Source organism: Heptranchias perlo, chromosome 16, assembly GCF_035084215.1.
Source record: "Heptranchias perlo isolate sHepPer1 chromosome 16, sHepPer1.hap1, whole genome shotgun sequence".
Taxonomy (NCBI): Eukaryota; Metazoa; Chordata; class Chondrichthyes; order Hexanchiformes; family Hexanchidae; genus Heptranchias; species Heptranchias perlo.
The window spans coordinates 65853323-65871486 of NC_090340.1; the positions used below are offsets into that span (position 1 = coordinate 65853323).

At 50.4% G+C, this 18164-nt stretch overlaps 1 protein-coding gene across 1 annotated transcript in view; it reads left to right on the forward strand.

Moving 5' to 3' along the window:
• tango6 (transport and golgi organization 6 homolog (Drosophila)) overlaps window positions 1–17831 on the forward strand; it is a 151733-nt gene extending 133902 nt beyond the window's left edge. Inside the window, exon 18 of the mRNA XM_067998237.1 lies at window positions 15634–17831. Within this exon, the coding sequence (XP_067854338.1) occupies window positions 15634–15810 (177 nt within the window). The 3' untranslated portion in view covers window positions 15811–17831. The remainder of the gene's footprint in view (window positions 1–15633) is intronic.
• Window positions 17832–18164: the final 333 nt, after the last annotated feature.

Consider the following 18164-nt stretch of genomic DNA (forward strand, 5'->3'; position numbering starts at 1 on the left):
GACTGACCCACACTGACCCATCACACACAGGGAGCAGGGGCAGAGACTGACCCACACTGACCCATCACACACAGGGAGCAGGGGCAGAGACTGACCCACAGTGACCCATCACACACAGGGAGCAGGGGCAGAGACTGACCCACACTGACCCATCACACACAGGGAGCAGGGGCAGAGACTGACCCACAGTGACCCGTCACACACAGGGGGAGCAGGGACAGAGACTGACCCACAGTGACCCATCACACACAGGGAGCAGGGACAGAGACTGACCCACAGTGACCCATCACACACAGGGAGCAGGGGCAGAGACTGACCCACACTGACCCATCACACACAGGGAGCAGGGGCAGAGACTGACCCACAGTGACCCATCACACACAGGGAGCAAGGGCAGAGACTGACCCACACTGACCCATCACACAGAGGGAGCAGGGGCAGAGACTGACCCACAGTGACCCATCACACACGGGGAGCAGGGACAGAGACTGACCCACAGTGACCCCTCACACAGAGAGAGCAGGGGCAGAGACTGACCCACAGTGACCCGTCACACAGAGAGAGAGCAGGGGCAGAGACTGACCCACAGTGACCCGTCACACACAGGGAGCAGGGGCAGAGACTGACCCACAGTGACCCGTCACACACAGGGAGCAGGGGCAGAGACTGATCCACAGTGACCTGTCACACACAGGGAGCAGGGGCAGAGACTGACCCACAGTGACCCATCACACACAGGGAGCAGGGGCAGAGACTGACCCACAGTGACCCGTCACACAGAGAGAGAGCAGGGGCAGAGACTGACCCACAGTGACCCATCACACACAGGGAGCAGGGGCAGAGACTGACCCATCACACAGAGAGAGAGCAGGGGCAGAGACTGACCCACAGTGACCCATCACACAGAGGGAGCAGGGGCAGAGACTGACCCACAGTGACCCATCACACAGAGGGAGCAGGGGCAGAGACTGACCCACAGTGACCCATCACACAGAGAGAGCAGGGGCAGTCCAATGTTCCATTGAGAGGCAGGAATCATGCTGCATTGCATGGAGTTAAAGTTGAGGATCTCTGGCCTGGGGCTGTAAGTGGGTTTTGGCTGCTGCAGACACCTGGCCCTAACTCTCAACTGTGTTGCAGGTTCTCAGTCAGTCTGAAGTGATTAACTGGATAAATCCATCAACTGAGTTGATGTTTCTCACAGTCTCTGTTATTTCTAAGTGGTCCCGGCTGTAACTATAGTAACCAGCTTCTGGCACGGTGAGTGTTTGGGAATTTGGCTCGTGGGCCAGGCTGGTCATAAGAAATAGGAGCAGGAGTAGACCATACGACCCCTCGAGCCTGCTCCGCCATTCAATAAGATCATGGCTGATCTTCGACCTCAACTCCACTTTCCCACCCGATCCCCATATCCCTTGATTCCTGTGGAGTCCAAAAATCCATCTCAGCCTTGAATATACTCAACGACTCAGCATCCTCCGCCCTCTGGAGTAGAGAATCCCAAAGATTCACAACCCTCTGAGTGAAGAAATTCCTCCTCTTCTCAGTCCTAAATGGCCGACCCCTTATCCTGAGATTATGCCCCCTAGTTCGAGACTCCAGCCAGGGAAAACAACCTCTCAGCATCTACCCTGTCAAGCCCCCTCATAATCTTATATGTTTCAATGAAATCACCTCTCCTTCTTCTAAACTCCAGAGAGTACAGGCCCATTCTACTCAATCTCTCCTCCTAGGACAATCCAGGAATCAATCTAGTGAACCTTTGATGCAAGTGTATCCTTCCTTAAAGGGTGGTGAGTGTCTGGAACGAGCTGCCAGAGGCAGTAGTAGAGGCGGGTACAATTTTGTCTTTTAAAAAGCATTTGGACAGTTACATGGGTAAGATGGGTATAGAGGGATATGGGCCAAGTGCAGACAATTGGGACTAGCTTAGTGGTATAAACTGGGCGACATGGACATGTTGGGCCGAAGGGCCTGTTTCCATGTTGTAAACTTCTATGATTCTAGGTAAGGAGAACAAAACTGTACACAGTACTCCAAGTGTGATCTCACCAAAGCCCTGTACAATTGCAGCAAGACTTCCTTACTCTTGTACTCCAGCCCCCTTGCAGTAAAGGCCAACGTGCCATTTGCCTTCCTAATTGCTCGCTGTACCTGCATACTAACTTTCTGTGTTTTTTGTACGAGGACACCCAAATTTCTCTGAACATCAACATTTAATAGTTTCTCACCATTTAAAAAATGTTGTGTTTTTCTATTCTTCCTACCAAAGTGAATAACCTCACATTTCCCCACATTATACTCCATCTGCCACCTTCTTGCCCACTCGCTTAACCTGTCTCTATCCCTTTACAGACTCTTTGTGTCCTCCTCACAGCTTACTTTCCCACCTAGCTTTGTATCATCAGCAAACTTGGATACATTACACTCGGTCCCTTCATCTGAGTCATTAATATAGATTGTAAATAGCTGAGGCCCAAGCACCGATCCTTGCGGCACCCCACTAGTTACAGCCTGCCAACCTGAGAATGACCCGTCGGGATGCTTCCACTGAAGAGTGTAGTCAGGAAAACCAGTTACAGAACGCTCCGCAGGCCCAATCCTGAGGCCAGATTGGACTCCTGGGATCAGCCTAAACAAGGTGCTAATCCCACACGGAAGGCAGATTCTCAGAGCACTACTGAGGCACTAGTCGCTAATCAATGGCTGCAACGTCACAGAGTTAATAATAGGCTGGGTGGGAACAGGGAACACTCAACTCATCAAAGAAGCAGATGTTAACAAATGGCTGTTCTCCGTGGTTTGCCTGCTGCACAGTGACTGCATCCAAGTGAGCTGGATGAGATAACACACAGGCAGCTGCAGGAATACACAGAGAGGATCACTGCATGAGTGTGTCTGGCCAGGGTGGGAGGAGTATGTTCGATTGCAGTTTACAGTAACGCAGGTTATATGGTTTTATGGGGTGCACACGTGTGTCTGCACGTGTTGGAGTGGCCCCTGTGTTTGGTTGAACCTGTGAGTGAGGATAGTCTGGAGATATAGTTCCATTCTGAAGTTACCTTAAGGTTAATGCAGCTCCCAGCACCCAGAGTTCAACCTGGAGCCTTTTGGTTAAACCTGCTGGTATCTTTGTCGCCAGCCAGCTCCGCCATCTGTGGCCCTGAGCTCTGCACTTGGTGACTGTGAACAGTACAGGTCTGTGCCAGTGTCTCGGGAACTCATTTGTTATCTTTGTGCTCAATTGGATCTTGTGCTTTGGAATTAATCAAATAATTGGCTGCCCCTGAGCACATAGTGGAAAGGATTACTGGTGGGGGGGAGGGTGGTCAGTTCGCACCGGGGTGGGGGGAGGGTGGTCAGTTTGCACCGGGGGTGGGGGGGCGGGGGGAGGGTGGTCAGTTCGCACCGGGGGTGGGGGGTGGGGGGCGGGGGAGGGTGGTCAGTTCGCACCGGGGTGGGGGGTGGGTGGGGGAGGGTGGTCAGTTCGCACTGGGGTGGGGGGTGGGTGGGGGAGGGTGGTCAGTTCGCACTGGGGTGGGGGGGGGTGGTGTTCCTGATCCAGGGCTATGGAGCAGTCAGATTGCTGGGAGTGAGAGTGAAGAGCTGGCTGCACAGGGTACAGGTCCCAGGGTGGGAGTTATGGATCTATTATTGTCTCAAATCATTCTAAATACATTAAATAACAAAACAATCCCCTCGAGAAATGATGCTGTGATTTTTGTTAAACAGAAATTGTTCTCCGGTTCCTGTTTCTAGTGTCAAAGTGATGCAGCATTTCCTGGATAGTTACACGGTGTTCTCCCTCACACTACTGTTCCCAGGACGGTCCCCCCCTCCCCTCCCCCCACCCTCGGTCCCCCCTCCCCCTCCCCCACCTCGGTCCCCCCTCCCCCTCCCCCACCTCGGTCCCCCCTCCCCCTCCCCCACCTCGGTCCCCCCCTCCCCCTCCCCCACCTCGGTCCCCCCCTCCCCCACCTCGGTCCCCCCCTCCCCCACCTCGGTCCCCCCTCCCCCTCCCCCACCTCGGTCCCCCCCTCCCCCTCCCCCACCTCGGTCCCCCCTCATGCCCCCCGCCCCCGCTCTCCAACTCTCACAAGCAAACCTTCAGGTCTTTTGGCTTGTGTGTGTCTGTTAATAACAGGTGTCCGTGTGTTGTTTTCTTAAAACGTCTAATAACAGGTCTCAACTCTGCGGTTACGTACTGATTACAGAAAGCCTTTGTTCAGTTGAGTAGAATTCTCAGGTATTTCCAGCCCCAGCCCCAGCAGCAGCCTCTTCACTGACACTTTCATCACTGTCATCTGTGTTTCTCTACTGGTGGAAATATAACCCAGATTACATCTCAGTAATGGCCCCCGAGAAACAGCATGTCCCGGGGGGGGAGGGAGGTAGATGGAGGAGGGTCCCTCGGTGGGGGAGGGAGGTAGATGGAGGAGGGTCCCTCGGGGGGGGGGGGGGGGGGTAGACGGAGGAGGGTCCCTCGGGGGGGGGGGGGGGGGGGGGGTAGACGGAGGAGGGTCCTTCGGGGGGGGTAGACGGAGGAGGGTCCTTCGGGGGGGGGTAGACGGAGGAGCGTCCCTCGGGGGGGGAGGGGTAGACGGAGGAGGGTCCCTGGAAGGGGGAGGGGGGAGATGGAGGAGGGTCCCTCGGGGGAGGGGGGGAGGGGGAGATGGAGGAGGGTCCCTGGAGGGGGGAGGGGGAGATGGAGGAGGGTCCCTCGGTGGGGGGGGGGGGGGGGGCGGAGGTAGATGGAGGAGGGTCTCTTGGGAGCTATAAGAGATAGGAGCAGGAGTAGGCCATTCGGCCCCTCGAGCCTGCTCCGCCATTTAATGAGATCATGGCTGATCTGATTTTTACCTCAACTCCACTTTCCCGCCCTTTCCCCATATCCTTTGACTCCCTCGCTGATCAAAAATTTGTCTAACTCAGCCTTGAATGTATTCAATGACTCAGCCTCCACTGCTTTTTGGGGTAAAGAATTCCAAGATTCACGACCCTCTGGGAGAAGAAATTCCTCCTCATTTCCGTCTTAAACGGGCGACCCCTTATTCTGAGACTATGCCCCCTAGTTTTAGATTCCCCCATGAGGGGTAACATCCTCTCAGCATCCACCCTCAGAATCTTGTATGTTTCAATAAGATCTCCTCTCATCCTTCTAAACTCCAATGAGTATAGACCCAACCTGTTCAACCTTTCCTCATAAGACAACCCTTCCATACCCGGAATCAACCTAGTGAACCTCCAATGCAATTATGTCCTTCCTTAAATAAGGGCACCAGAACTGTACGGAGTACAGGTGAAGGTGGGCCTCTCGGGAGCCATAAGAGATAGGAGCAGGAGTCGGGCATTCGGCCCCTCGAGCCTGCTGCGCCATTCAATGAGATTATGGAGGGTCCCTCGGGGTGGGGGGGGGTAGATGGAGGAGGGTCCCTCGGGGAGGGGGTAGATGAAGGAGGGTCCCTCGGGGAGGGGGTTAGATGGAAGAGGGTCTCTCGGGAGGAGCAGATTCTGTCCTCAGGGAAACGGAGTGTTTCCTCGGAGGGCAGGGGGAGCCGAGTGTGCCCTCAGCAGTAGAGAGTTCACTGCATTCTTACATTTTTCTTTTATTCACTTCTCTTTTCAAATGTATTATGGATTCTGTTCCTGGTAAAGGATTCCATAGTCTGCATAAAATAATTCTCTTAACTGTCCGTTCTTTTGTTAATAGAACCATAGAAGCACTGGAAGAGGCCATTTGTGGCCTGTTCCAGCTCTTAGCTACATCAATCCCCGACTATTCTCACCACCCCACTCTCTCCCCATAGTCCTGAATTAATCCAGATTGGTGGCATTGTGGACAGTGAAGAAAGTTATCTAGGATTGCAACGGGATCTTGATAAATTGGGCCAGTGGGCCGATGAATGGCAGATGGAGTTTAATTTAGATAAATGTGAGGTGATGCATTTTGGTAGATCGAATCGGGCCAGGACCTACTCCGTTAATGGTAGGGCGTTGGGGAGAGTTATAGAACAAAGAGATCTAGGAGTACAGGTTCATATCTCCTTGAAAGTGGAGTCACAGGTGGATAGGGTGGTGAAGAAGGCATTCAGCATGCTTGGTTTCATTGGTCAGAACATTGAATACAGGAGTTGGGATGTCTTATTGAAGTTGTACAAGACATTAGTAAGGCCACACTTGGAATACTGTGTACAGTTCTGGTCACCCTATTATAGAAAGGATATTATTAAACTAGAAAGAGTGCAGAAAAGATTTACTAGGATGCTACCGGGACTTGATGGTTTGACTTACAGGAGAGGTTGGATAGACTGAGACTTTTTTCCCTGGAGAGTAGGAGGTTTAGGGGTGATCTTATAGAAGTCTATAAAATAATGAGGGGCATAGATAGTCAAAATCTTTTCCCAAAGGTAGGGGAGTCTATAACGAGGGGGCATAGATTTAAGGTGAGAGGGGAGAGATACAAAAGGGTCCAGAGGGGCAATTTTTTCACTCAAAGGGTGGTGAGTGTCTGGAACGAGCTGCCAGAGGCAGTAGTAGAGGCGGGTACAATTTTGTCTTTTAAAAAGCATTTGGACAGTTACAAGGGTAAGATGGGTATCGAGGGATATGGGCCAAGTGCAGGCAATTGGGACTAGCTTAGTGGTATAAACTGGGCGACATGGACATGTTGGGCCGAAGGGCCTGTTTCCATGTTGTAAACTTCTATGATTCTAATCCCACTGCCCTGCTCTCGCCCCATAGCTCTGTGTCTTCTTTAAAATATTTATCTAATTTCCCCTTAAATAATGCAATAGTCTCTCCCTCTCTCAACCGCTCCCTGTGGCAAAGCATTCCATGCTGCAACAACCCTCTACAAAGAATGTACAGCACAGAAACAGGCCATTCGGCCCAACAGGTCCATGTCTGTGTTTGTGCTCCACGTGAGCCTCCTCCCACCTCTAAAGAAATTCCATCTAACTCTCCTTACTTTCAGTGATTATTTTAAATTCATGAATCCTCATCATTGATGTACACTTCCTTTCTGGGTGGGGTGGGGGGTATCTCAGTGGGTGCTCTCTGTCCCAGTTTCCTGGGTGGGGGTAACTCAGTGCGTGCTCTCTGTCCCAGTTTCTTGGGTGGGGGTAACTCAGTGGGTGCTCTCTGTCCCAGTTTCCTGGGTGGGGGTATCTCAGTGGGTGCTCTCTGTCCCAGTTTTTTTGGGTGGGGGTAACTCAGTGCGTGCTCTCTGTCCCAGTTTCTTGGGTGGGGGTAACTCAGTGGGTGCTCTCTGTCCCAATTTCTTGGGTGGGGGTATCTCAGTGGGTGCTCTCTGTCCCAGTTTCCTGGGTGGGGGTAACTCAGTGGGTGCTCTCTGTCCCAGTTTCTTGGGTGGGGGTAACTCAGTGGGTGCTCTCTGTCCCAGTTTCCTGGGTGGGGGTATCTCAGTGGGTGCTCTCTGTCCCAGTTTCTTGGGTGGGGGTAACTCAGTGCGTGCTCTCTGTCCCAGTTTCTTGGGTGGGGGTAACTCAGTGGGTGCTCTCTGTCCCAATTTCTTGGGTGGGGGTATCTCAGTGGGTGCTCTCTGTCCCAGTTTCTTGGGTGGGGGTATCTCAGTGGGTGCTCTCTGTCCCAGTTTCCTGGGTGGGGGTAACTCAGTGGGTGCTCTCTGTCCCAGTTTCCTGGGTGGGGGTAACTCAGTGGGTGCTCTCTGTCCCAGTTTCTTGGGTGGGGGTAACTCAGTGGGTGCTCTCTGTCCCAGTTTCCTGGGTGGGGGTATCTCAGTGGGTGCTCTCTGTCCCAGTTTCCTGGGTGGGGGTAATTCAGTGGGTGCTCTCTGTCCCAGTTTCCTGGGTGGGGGTATCTCAGTGGGTGCTCTCTGTCCCAGTTTCCTGGGTGGGGGTAATTCAGTGGGTGCTCTCTGTCCCAGTTTCTTGGGTGGGGGTAACTCAGTGGGTGCTCTCTGTCCCAGCTTCCTGGGTGGGGATAACTCAGTGGGTGCTCTCTGTCCCAGCTTCCTTCCCCAGTGAGCTTCTGTCTCCTATTCCTGTTGCCCTCTCTGAGTGGGATGCCCCAATGACTGGGAAGCCTGGTGTTGGAGTTTAAGTGTCAGTGTACTTGGCTGCCGTATGTAACTGATGAGGGTGCTGCTTGATTTTCATTAGATTGAGTAGAGAATCATATTCAGCACCAGAGTGTGACATGAAATGTAACTTTAGGACATGCAGACACAGGCAGGGAGCTGGTGGAATTAAAATGCCAGCACTGTCGTGTATGAAACGAGAATAAAAACAAAACCCCTCTGCATCATTTTCATTTAAAAGGCAGGTCCTTATGGTGCTGGAAATGTCAGTCAGCAGAGTCCTGAGCTCAGGCTGGTCAGGGACAGTGCTGGCCAGCAACAGGCAGCTGTGTCACTGGGTCAACCCTGGACTTGTTGCACTGGTTCATCAGGTTCAGTTTATGCTCCACACTGGAGGGAAAAACTCCTGATTAGGGAAATGTGATCAGGCAGGACAGTGTCGTAAACCCCCTCTCTCTCCCTGCCCCGCTGTGTCAGTGGCCTTTCCCATCCCTCTATATCCCCCTCTCTCTCTCTCTCTCTCTCTCTATAGTCTGCACTCAGCTGCACAGACTTTGAACGAAATCTTGAACCATATTCTAGAGTAACAGGCAGACTGATCCAGGGGATTAACTCCATTAATGGCTGCATTATCTTCAGTCTATCAACTGTCCCTGGGTAGGAACTTGCTGTAAACTGTTGGGAACTTCCCCATCGCATCAATAACGTGTATAGAATCATAGAATGGTTACAGCATAGAAGGAGGCCATTGGCCCGTCGAGCCTGTGCCGGCTCTCTGCAAGAGCAATCCAGCTAGTCCCACTCCCCCATCATTTCCCTGTAGCCCTGCAAATTTTTTCCCTTCAAGTATTTATCCAATTCCCTTTTGAAAGCCACAATTGAATCTGCCTCCACCACCCCCTCGGGCAGTGCATTCCAGATCATAACCATTCGCTGTGTAAAAAAGTTTTTCCCCATGTCACCTTTGGTTCTTTTGCCAATCACCTTAAATCTATGTCCTCTGGTTCTTGACCCTTCCGCCAATGGGAACAGTTTCTGCCTATCTACTCTGTCTAGACCCTTCATGATTTTGAACACCTCGATCAAATCTCCTCACAACCGTCTCTGTTCTAAGGAGAACAATCCCAGCTTCTCCAGTCTATCCACGTAACTAAAGTCCCTCATCCCTGGAATCATTCCAGTAAATCTTTTCTGCACCTTCTCTAAGTCCTTCACATCTTTCCTAAAGTGCGGTGCCCAGAATTGGACACACTACTCCAGTTGTGGCCGAACCAGTGTTTTATAAAGGTTCAACATAACTTCCTTGCTTTTGTACTCTGTGCCTCTATTTATAAAGCCTAGGATCCTGTATGCCTTTTTAACTGCTTTCTCAAACTGCCCTGCCACCTTCAATGATTTGTGCACATATACCCCAGGTCTCTCTGTTCCTGCACCCTCTTTAGAATTGTACCCTTTAGTTTATAATTACTTTCCTCGTTCTTGCTACCAAAATGCATCACTTCACACTTCTCTGTGTTAAATTTTATCTGCCACGTGTCCGTCCATTCACCAGCCTGTCTATAATCCCTTTTATGTTGTCCGCCAGTCTATTCTCATACTCTCTCTCTGCCCCTCTTATTTCCTTTTTCACTTCCCCTCTGAACTTTCTATATTCAGCCTGGTTCTCACTTGTGTTATCATCTGTCATATGCCCCCTTTTTCTGCTTCATCTTGCTCTCTATCTCTTTCGTCATCCAGGGAGCTCTGGCTATAGTTGCCCTCCCTTTCTGCCTCATGGGAATGTGCCTAGACTGTGCCTGAACCATCTCCTCTTTAAAGGCCGCCTGTTGCTCGATTACAGTTTTGCCTGCCAATCTTTGATTCCAATTTACCCGGGCCAGATCTGTTCTCAACCCACTTAAATTGGCCCTCCTGCAATTAAGTATTGTTATTCTAGATTGCTCCTTGTCCTTTTCCATAGCTAATCTAAACCTGATGATACTATGATCACTGTTCCCTAAATGTTCCCCCACTGACATTTGCTTCACTTGACCCACCTCATTCCCCAGAACCAGGTCCAGCAATGCCTCCTTCCTCGTTGGGCCGGAAACGTACTGGTCAAGGAAGTTCTCCTGAACACACTTCAAAAATTCCTCCCCCTCTCTGCCCTTTACACTATTACGATCCCAGTCTATATTAGGGTAGATGAAGTCCCCCACTATTCTATGGCTCTTGCACCTCTCCGTAATTTCCTTGCAGATTTGCTCCTCTATATCCTTCCCACTAGTTGGTGGCCTATAGAATACACCCAGTAGTGTAATGGCACCTCTATTGTTTCTTAACTCTAACCAAATAGATTCAGTCCTTGACCCCTCCAGGACATCCTCTCTCTCCAGCACTGTAATATTCTCTGTAATCAATAATGTCAGCCTCCTCCTTTCTTTCCTTCTCTATCTTTCCTGAACACTTTGTATCCAGGAATATTTAGTACCCAATCCTGCCCTTTTTTGAGCCAGGTCTCCATTATCGCCATGACATCATATTCCCATGTGGCTATTTGCGTCTGCAGCTCACCCACCTTGTTTACCACACTTCATGCGTTTACACACATGCACTGCAAACCAATCTTAGACCTTGTACTCTCTCTTAGTCTGATCCCACCTCATACTGTACTATTTCTTGCTCTAGTGCTATCTGTCTCTCCCAATCCTTTGTACACCTTGTTTCTCCTTTCCAATGCTACATCCTGGTGCCCATCCCCCTGTTAAATTAGTTTAAACCCTCCCCCACAACACTAGTGAACCTCCCCGCGAGGACATTGCTCCCAGCTCTGTTGAGGTGCAACTCGTCTGGCTTGTACAGGTCCCACCTCCCCCAGAACTGATCGCAATGCCTCAGGAATCTAAAGCCCTCCCTCCTGCACCATCTTTCCAGCCACCCATACATCTGTTCTATCCTCCTATTTCTATACTCGCTAGCACATGGCACCGGGAGTAATCCGGAGATTACTGCCTTTGAGATCCTGCTTATTCATTTCTTTCCTAGCTCCCTAAAATCTGCCTGCATGACCTCATCTCTCTCCCTATGACGTTGGTACCGATATGGACCACGACCTCTGGCTGTCCACCCTCCCCTTCAGAGTGTTCTGCAACCGCTCAGTGACATCCTTGACCCTGGCACCAGGGAGGCAACATACCATCCTGGACTCACGTCTGCAGCCGCAGAAACGCCTGTCTGTTCTCCGAACTATTGAATCCCCTAACACTATTGCTTTCCCGATCTTCCTTCTCTCCCCCCACCCCCCACCCCTGTACAGCTGAGCTACCTGTGGTGCCGTGGATTTGGCTCTGGCTGTCCTCCCTAGAGGAACCATCGCCCTCACCACTGGTTAGAGAGCAAGATGCCCTCAGGGGGCTCCTGCACTACCTGCCTCGGCCAGCCAGTCCCTCCCTTCCTGCACTCTCTTAGGCTGCGGGGTGAGAGATTCTTACAACTCATCAATCCTTTTAAACAAGTCTACAGTTACACAATTTCTTTGTGTACACTCAATGCCTGGTAATCCGTGTGTACATTGGGAGCTTGTTAATCCATTGGTAAGCTCAATACTTGGAAATCCATATGCAGACTGGGTGCACTGGATACTCTGTGCTTGCGCTGGGTGCCTGGTATTCGTGCGCAGACTGGGGTGTAGTGTGTTTGAGCTGGGTGCCTGGTATTCGTGCGCAGACTGGGTGTGCTGTGTTTGAGCTGGGTGCCTGGTATTCGTGCGCAGACTGGGTGTGCTGTGTTTGAGCTGGGTGCCTGGTATTCCATGTGTGCACCGGGAGATCCATGCACACACCGGGAACCTGATATTCTATATGTGCCTTGGGAGTTCGGTATTCCATGTGTACGCTGAATTCCTGGTAATCCGTGCATTATAGAATCATAGAATGGTTACAGCACGAAAGGAGGCTATTCGACCCATCGAGTCCGTGCCGGCTCTATGCAAGAGCAATCCAGCTAGTCCCACTGCCCTCGCAGCCCTGCAAATCTTTTCCCTTCAAGTACTTATCTAATTCCCTTTTGAAGGCCATGATTGAATCTGCCTCCACCATCCCCACGGGCAGTGCATTCCAGATCCTAACCACTCGCTGCGGAAAAAAGTTTTTCCTCATGTCACCTTTTGGTTCTTTTGCCATTCACCTTAAATCTATTTCCTCTAGTTCATGACCCTTCTGCCAATGGGAACAGTGTCTCTCTATCTACTCTGTCTAGACCCTTCATGATTTTGAATACCTCTATCAAATCTCCTCGCAACCTTCTCTGTTCCAAGGAGAACAACCCCAGCTTCTCCAGTCTATCCACGTAGCTAAATCCCTCATCCCTGGAATCATTCTAGTAAATCTCTTCTGCACCTTCTCTAAGGCCTTCATAAGAAATAAGAGTAGGCCATCCGGCCCCTCAAGCCTACTCCGCCATTCGACAAGATCATGGCTGATCTTCTACCTCAATGCCATTTTCCTGCACCATCCCCATATCCCTTGATGCCTTTAATATCTAGAAATCTATCGATCTCTGTTTGAATGTTCTCAATGACTGAGCTTCCGCAGCCCTCTGGGGGACAGAATTCCAAAGATTCACCGCCCTCTGAGTGAAGAAATTTCTCCTCATCTCAGTCCTAAATGGCCGACCCCTTATTCTGAGACTGTGACCCCTGGGTCTAGACTCCCCAGCCAGGGGAAACATCCTCCCTGCATCTACCCTGTCGAGCCCTGTAAGAATTTTGTATGTTTCAATGAGATCACCTCTCATTCTTCTAAACTCGAGAGAATACAGGCCTAGTCTACTCAATCTCTCCTCATACGACAATCCCACCATCCCAGGAATCAGTCTGGTGAACCTTCGTTGCACTCCCTCTATGGCAAGTATATCCTTTCTCAGGTAAGGAAACCAAAATTGTACACAATATTCCAGGTGCGGTCTCACCAAGGCCCTGTATAATTGCAGTAAGACATCTTTACTCCTGTACTCAAATCCTTTTGTAATAAAGGTCAACATACCATTTGCCTTCCTAATTGCCTCCTGCACCTGCATGTTTGCTTTCAGTGACTCATGTACAAGGACACCCAGGTCCCTTTGTACATCGACATTTCCCAATCTCTCATCATTTAAATACCTTCATTCTTTCCTAAAGTCCGGTGCCCAGAACTGGACACAATACTCCAGTTGTGGTTGAACCAGTGTTTTATAAAGGTTCAACGTGAATTCCTTGTGTTTGTACTCTATGCCTCTATTTCTAAAGCCCAGGATTCCGTATGCTTTTTTAATCGCTTTCTCAACCTGCCCTGCCACCTTCACTGATTTGTGCACCGATACTCCCAGATCTCTCTGTTCCTGAACCCCTTTTAGAATTGTGCCCTCTATATTGCCTCTCCTCATTCTTCCAACCAAAATGTATCAGTTCGCATTTTTCTGCATTAAATTTCATCTTCCACGTGTCCGCCCATTCCACCGGCCTGTCTATATCCTCTTGAAGTCTATCACTATCCTCCTCACTGTTCACTACACTTCCAAGTTTTGTCATCTGCAAATTTTGAAATTGTATTGTGTGTATATGTGTATATATACATATAAAGAAAAGCAGTGGTCCCCTGGGGAACACCACTGTACACCTCCCTCCAGTCCGAAAAACAACCGTTCACCACTACTCTCTCTTTCCTGTCATTTAGCCAATTCTGTATCCATGTTGCTACTGCCCCCTTTATTCCATGGGCTGCAATCTTGATAGCAAGCTACCATGTGGCACTTTAACAAATGCTTTTTAAAGTCCATCAACCGCATTGCCCTCATCAACCCACTCTGTTACCTGATCAAAAAACTCTTATCAAGTTAGTTAAACATGATTTGCCTTTAACAAATCCGTGCTGCCTTTCCCTAATCAATCCACACTTGTCCAAGTGACTGTTAATTCTGTCCCGGATTATCGTTTCTAAAAGTTTCCCCACCACTGAGGATAAACTGACTGGCCTGTAGTTGCTGGGTTTATCCTTACACCCTTTTTGAACAAGATTGTAATGTTTACAATTCTCCAGTCCTCTGGCACCACCCCCGTATCTAAGGGTGTTTGGAAGATTATGGCCAGTACCTCCGCAATTTCCACCCTTCCCTCAGCAACCTGGGATGCATCCCATCCAGACTGGGTGACTTATCTACTTTAAGTACAGCCAGCCTTTCTAGTACCATCTCTTTATCAATTATCAGCCCATCCAGTATCTCAACGACATCTTCCTCTACTGAGACTGTGACAGCATCTTCTTCCTTGGTAAAGACAGATGCAAAGTACTCATTTAGTACCTCAGCCATGCCCTCTGCCTCCATGAGTAGATCTCCTTTTTGGTCCCTGCTGGGCCCCACCCCTCCTCTTACTACCCATTTACTGTTTACATGCATGTAGAAGACTTTTGGAATCCCTTTTATGTTGGCCACCAGTCTATTCTCATACTCTCTCTTTGCACCTCTTATTTCCATTTTCACTTCCCCTCTGAACTTTCTATATTCTGCCTGGTTCTCACTTGTGTTATCAACCTGACATTAGTCATACGCCCCTTTTTTCCATTTCATCTTACTCTTTATCTCTTTTATCATCCAGGGAGATCTGGCTTTAGTTGCCCTACTTTCCCCCTCGTGGGAATGTACCTAGACTGTACCCGAACCATCTCCTCTTTAAAGGTCGCCCACTGTTCAATTACAGTTCTGCCTGCCAATCTTTGATTCCAATTTACCCGGGCCAGATCTGTTCTCATCCCACTGAAATTGGCCCTCCTCCAATTGAGTATTTTTACTCTAGATTGCTCCTTGTCCTTTTCCATAGCTAATCTAAACCTTATGATACTATGATCGCTATTCCCTAAATGCTCCCCCACTGACACTTGCTCCACTTGGCCCGCCTCATTCCCCAGAACCAGATCCAGCAATGTCTCCTTCCTCATTGGGCCGGAAACGTACTGGTCAAGAAAGTTCTCCTGAACACACTTCAAAAATTCCTCCCCCTCTTTGCCCCTTATATTATTACTATCTCAGTCTATATTAGGATAGTTGAAGTCTCCAGTTATCACTATATGGCTTTTTCACCTCTCTGTAATTTCCCTGCAGATTTGCTCCTCTATATCCTTCCCGCTAGTTGGTGGCCTATAGAATACACCCATAGTGTAATGGCACCTCTGTTGTTTCTTAACTCTAACAATTAATCAACAATGTGTAAAAGCCCATTATCCAGGAATAACATTGCAAATTGTGGTATGTCTGATAATAGTGTCTTAGAGTATAGGGTAATATATCAATGTCCTTTACTGCTTAAATCTCTCAAAGCGGAACGTGGCCACTTTATTTTGGGGGTCTTGCAGAGCCTGCAGTGGCCAGGGAGGATGGGGGGGTCAGGCAACCCAGGTGGGGTCAAGAGTTTTACAGCAGGCACGGAGGGGGTACTGCAACATCTGCAGATGTTTGTTGGCTTTTGAGCTAATTTTAACTCTAGAATCTGAGGGGAGCAACTTCACTTCTGTCTGGGACCTTTTCATTTACTGTAGAGTTGACTCTCTTGCCTTCTGCTGCAGGTTCTCGGTGACGTTCTGCGAGACCTCTATCGTTTGCTGAAATACGTGATCCAGACAGATAAGGATGAGATGGTTGTGGTCCATGCACAGCTCACACTGCAGGAATTGGACCATGTTGTCAGGCCGTTTCTGTTCCCAGAAGAAAAACTGCAGAAAAAAATTGTGATCCTTCCTTAACGGGAGGCCCCAGAATCCCTTCAGGCTGAACTTTGGGACCGACTGGATCAACACAGCTTGGGACTGTGACCGAATTCAGCAATACTGTGCGCCGTTTAATCTGTGTCTTTCTGCAACTCGAACACTGCCCAAACTGCATTTGGGATGATCAGGGATGGAGGCAAACATGTGATTAGTTCCCTCAATGGTTGTAAGTTATTTCAAAGGTTCCGTGTTAATCGAGCTTCCTCTGCGAGATTGTGACGAGCAGCTCAGAGGCTTCGTTGTTGAGGAGGAGGAGGAGGAGGGGGGTGATGGTTAAAGTCCATTCACTGCCGCTATCTTTGCTGAATTGACTGCTGTTTGGAGGGGGAGGGAGGGTTTAGCCTCCCTGAAATATTGGGGAGGGGGCAGATTTTGTGCTGTTATAAATCCTAAATACGAATTAAGAGCAGGAGTAGGCCATTCGGCCCCTCGAGCCTGCTCTGCCATTTGATAAGATCACGGCTGATCTGATTGTGACCTCAACCCTACTTTCCCGTCTACCTACGATGACCTTTGACTCCCTTGTTAATCAGGAATCTATCTAACTCAGCCTTAAAAATATTCAATGACCCTGCCTCCACCGCTCTCTGGGGAAGGGAGTTTCCACAGACTCACCACCCTCTGAGAGAAAAAAAATGTCCTCATCTCCGTCTTAAATGGGAGACCCCTTATTATTAAACTGTGTTCCCCTCGATCTAGTCTCGCCCACAAGGGGAAACATCCTCTCAACCTGATGTGGGTTGGGCCACCAAATGTGAGGTGGTTTTGTGACTGGCAGTCAGCCCCCGAATCAGGATCTTCCATTTGGAAAGTATAAATAAGTGAGATGATGTTATACCCTCGCTGTCTGTCAGGACAGTTTTTCTGGTCCCAGCAGCGCCAAGTTTGCTCAGACGGAGCAGCCCGCAGAGTTTCTGCCTCCTGACACATTTTGAAGGTACAGGTGGATTGTGGGAAGGGAGACGGCAGCAATTAAATCAGTGAAACACCAGAGGCTTGATCCCCACAGACTGAATAATCTGCTCATTCTTCAACAAATCCAGCTTTGTTGCTCTGATCTCTCTCCGACATTAGAATCAGGTGTACAGTTTTAAAAGAAATCTTTGCTCTCTTGGCATCCTCTGCACTGGCCCCTCCCCCCCCCCCCCCCCCCCCCCCTGAGGGCACTGACCCCCCTCCCCCCCCCCCCAAGGGCACTGGCCTCTCTCTCTCCCCTCCCCCCAGGGCACTGGCCTCTCTCTCTCCCCTCCCCCCAGGGCACTGGCCTCTCTCTCTCCCCTCCCCCCAGGGCACTGGCCTCTCTCTCTCCCCTCCCCCCAGGGCACTGGCCTCTCTCTCTCCCCTCCCCCCAGGGCACTGGCCTCTCTCTCTCCCCTCCCCCCAGGGCACTGGCCTCTCTCTCTCCCCTCCCCCCAGGGCACTGGCCTCTCTCTCTCCCCTCCCCCCAGGGCACTGGCCTCTCTCTCTCCCCTCCCCCCAGGGCACTGGCCTCTCTCTCTCCCCTCCCCCCAGGGCACTGGCCTCTCTCTCTCCCCTCCCCCCAGGGCACTGGCCTCTCTCTCTCCCCCCCCCCCCGAGGGCACTGACCCCTCCTCTTTCTCCCCCCCCCCCCCCCCCCCGAGGGCACTGACCCCTCCTCTTCCCCCCACCCCCCCCCGAGGGCACTGACCCCTCCTCTTCCCCCCCCCCTCCCCCCGAGGGCACTGACCCCTCCTCTTCCCCCCCCGAGGGTACTGGCCCCTCCTCCCCCCCTCCCCCCCCCCGACTGATATAGACCAGGAGGTTAAACATCGGGTATATACTGAGAGTTGTGGCATGTTCTCTGTTTCACTTTTGCACAATAGCCAGGAGTGCAGGCAGAGTCCAGATGTGCTGGTAAACTGGGGCCAGTGTGAGTTCTAAGGGCACAAAACCTCTGCGAGAGCAGATATCCGAGTGGAGTTTCTGGATCACTGGACGGGACAGCAGTTCGTTAATAAACTCTCAGCCCAATTAAACCTTCCAAAGACCATTTTAATTCAGGATCTAAACCATCCTTTTTCTCAGCCACTTTTATTTGTTTGAAGTATCCTTGATTTGCCCATCTTGCTCTGCCGGTTTATGCAAAGTCCCAGTTCCTAATTTCACCATTTCATAAGGGAACTGGATAAGTACTTGAAGGGGAAAATTTTGGAAATCTACGGGGAAAGAGCAGGGGAGAAGGACGAATTGGATAGCTCTTTCAAGGAGCCAGCACAGGCACGATGGGCTGAATGGCCTCCTCCTGTGCTGTATGAACATAAGAACATAAGAAATTGGAGCAGGAGTAGGCCAATCGGCCCCTCGAGCCT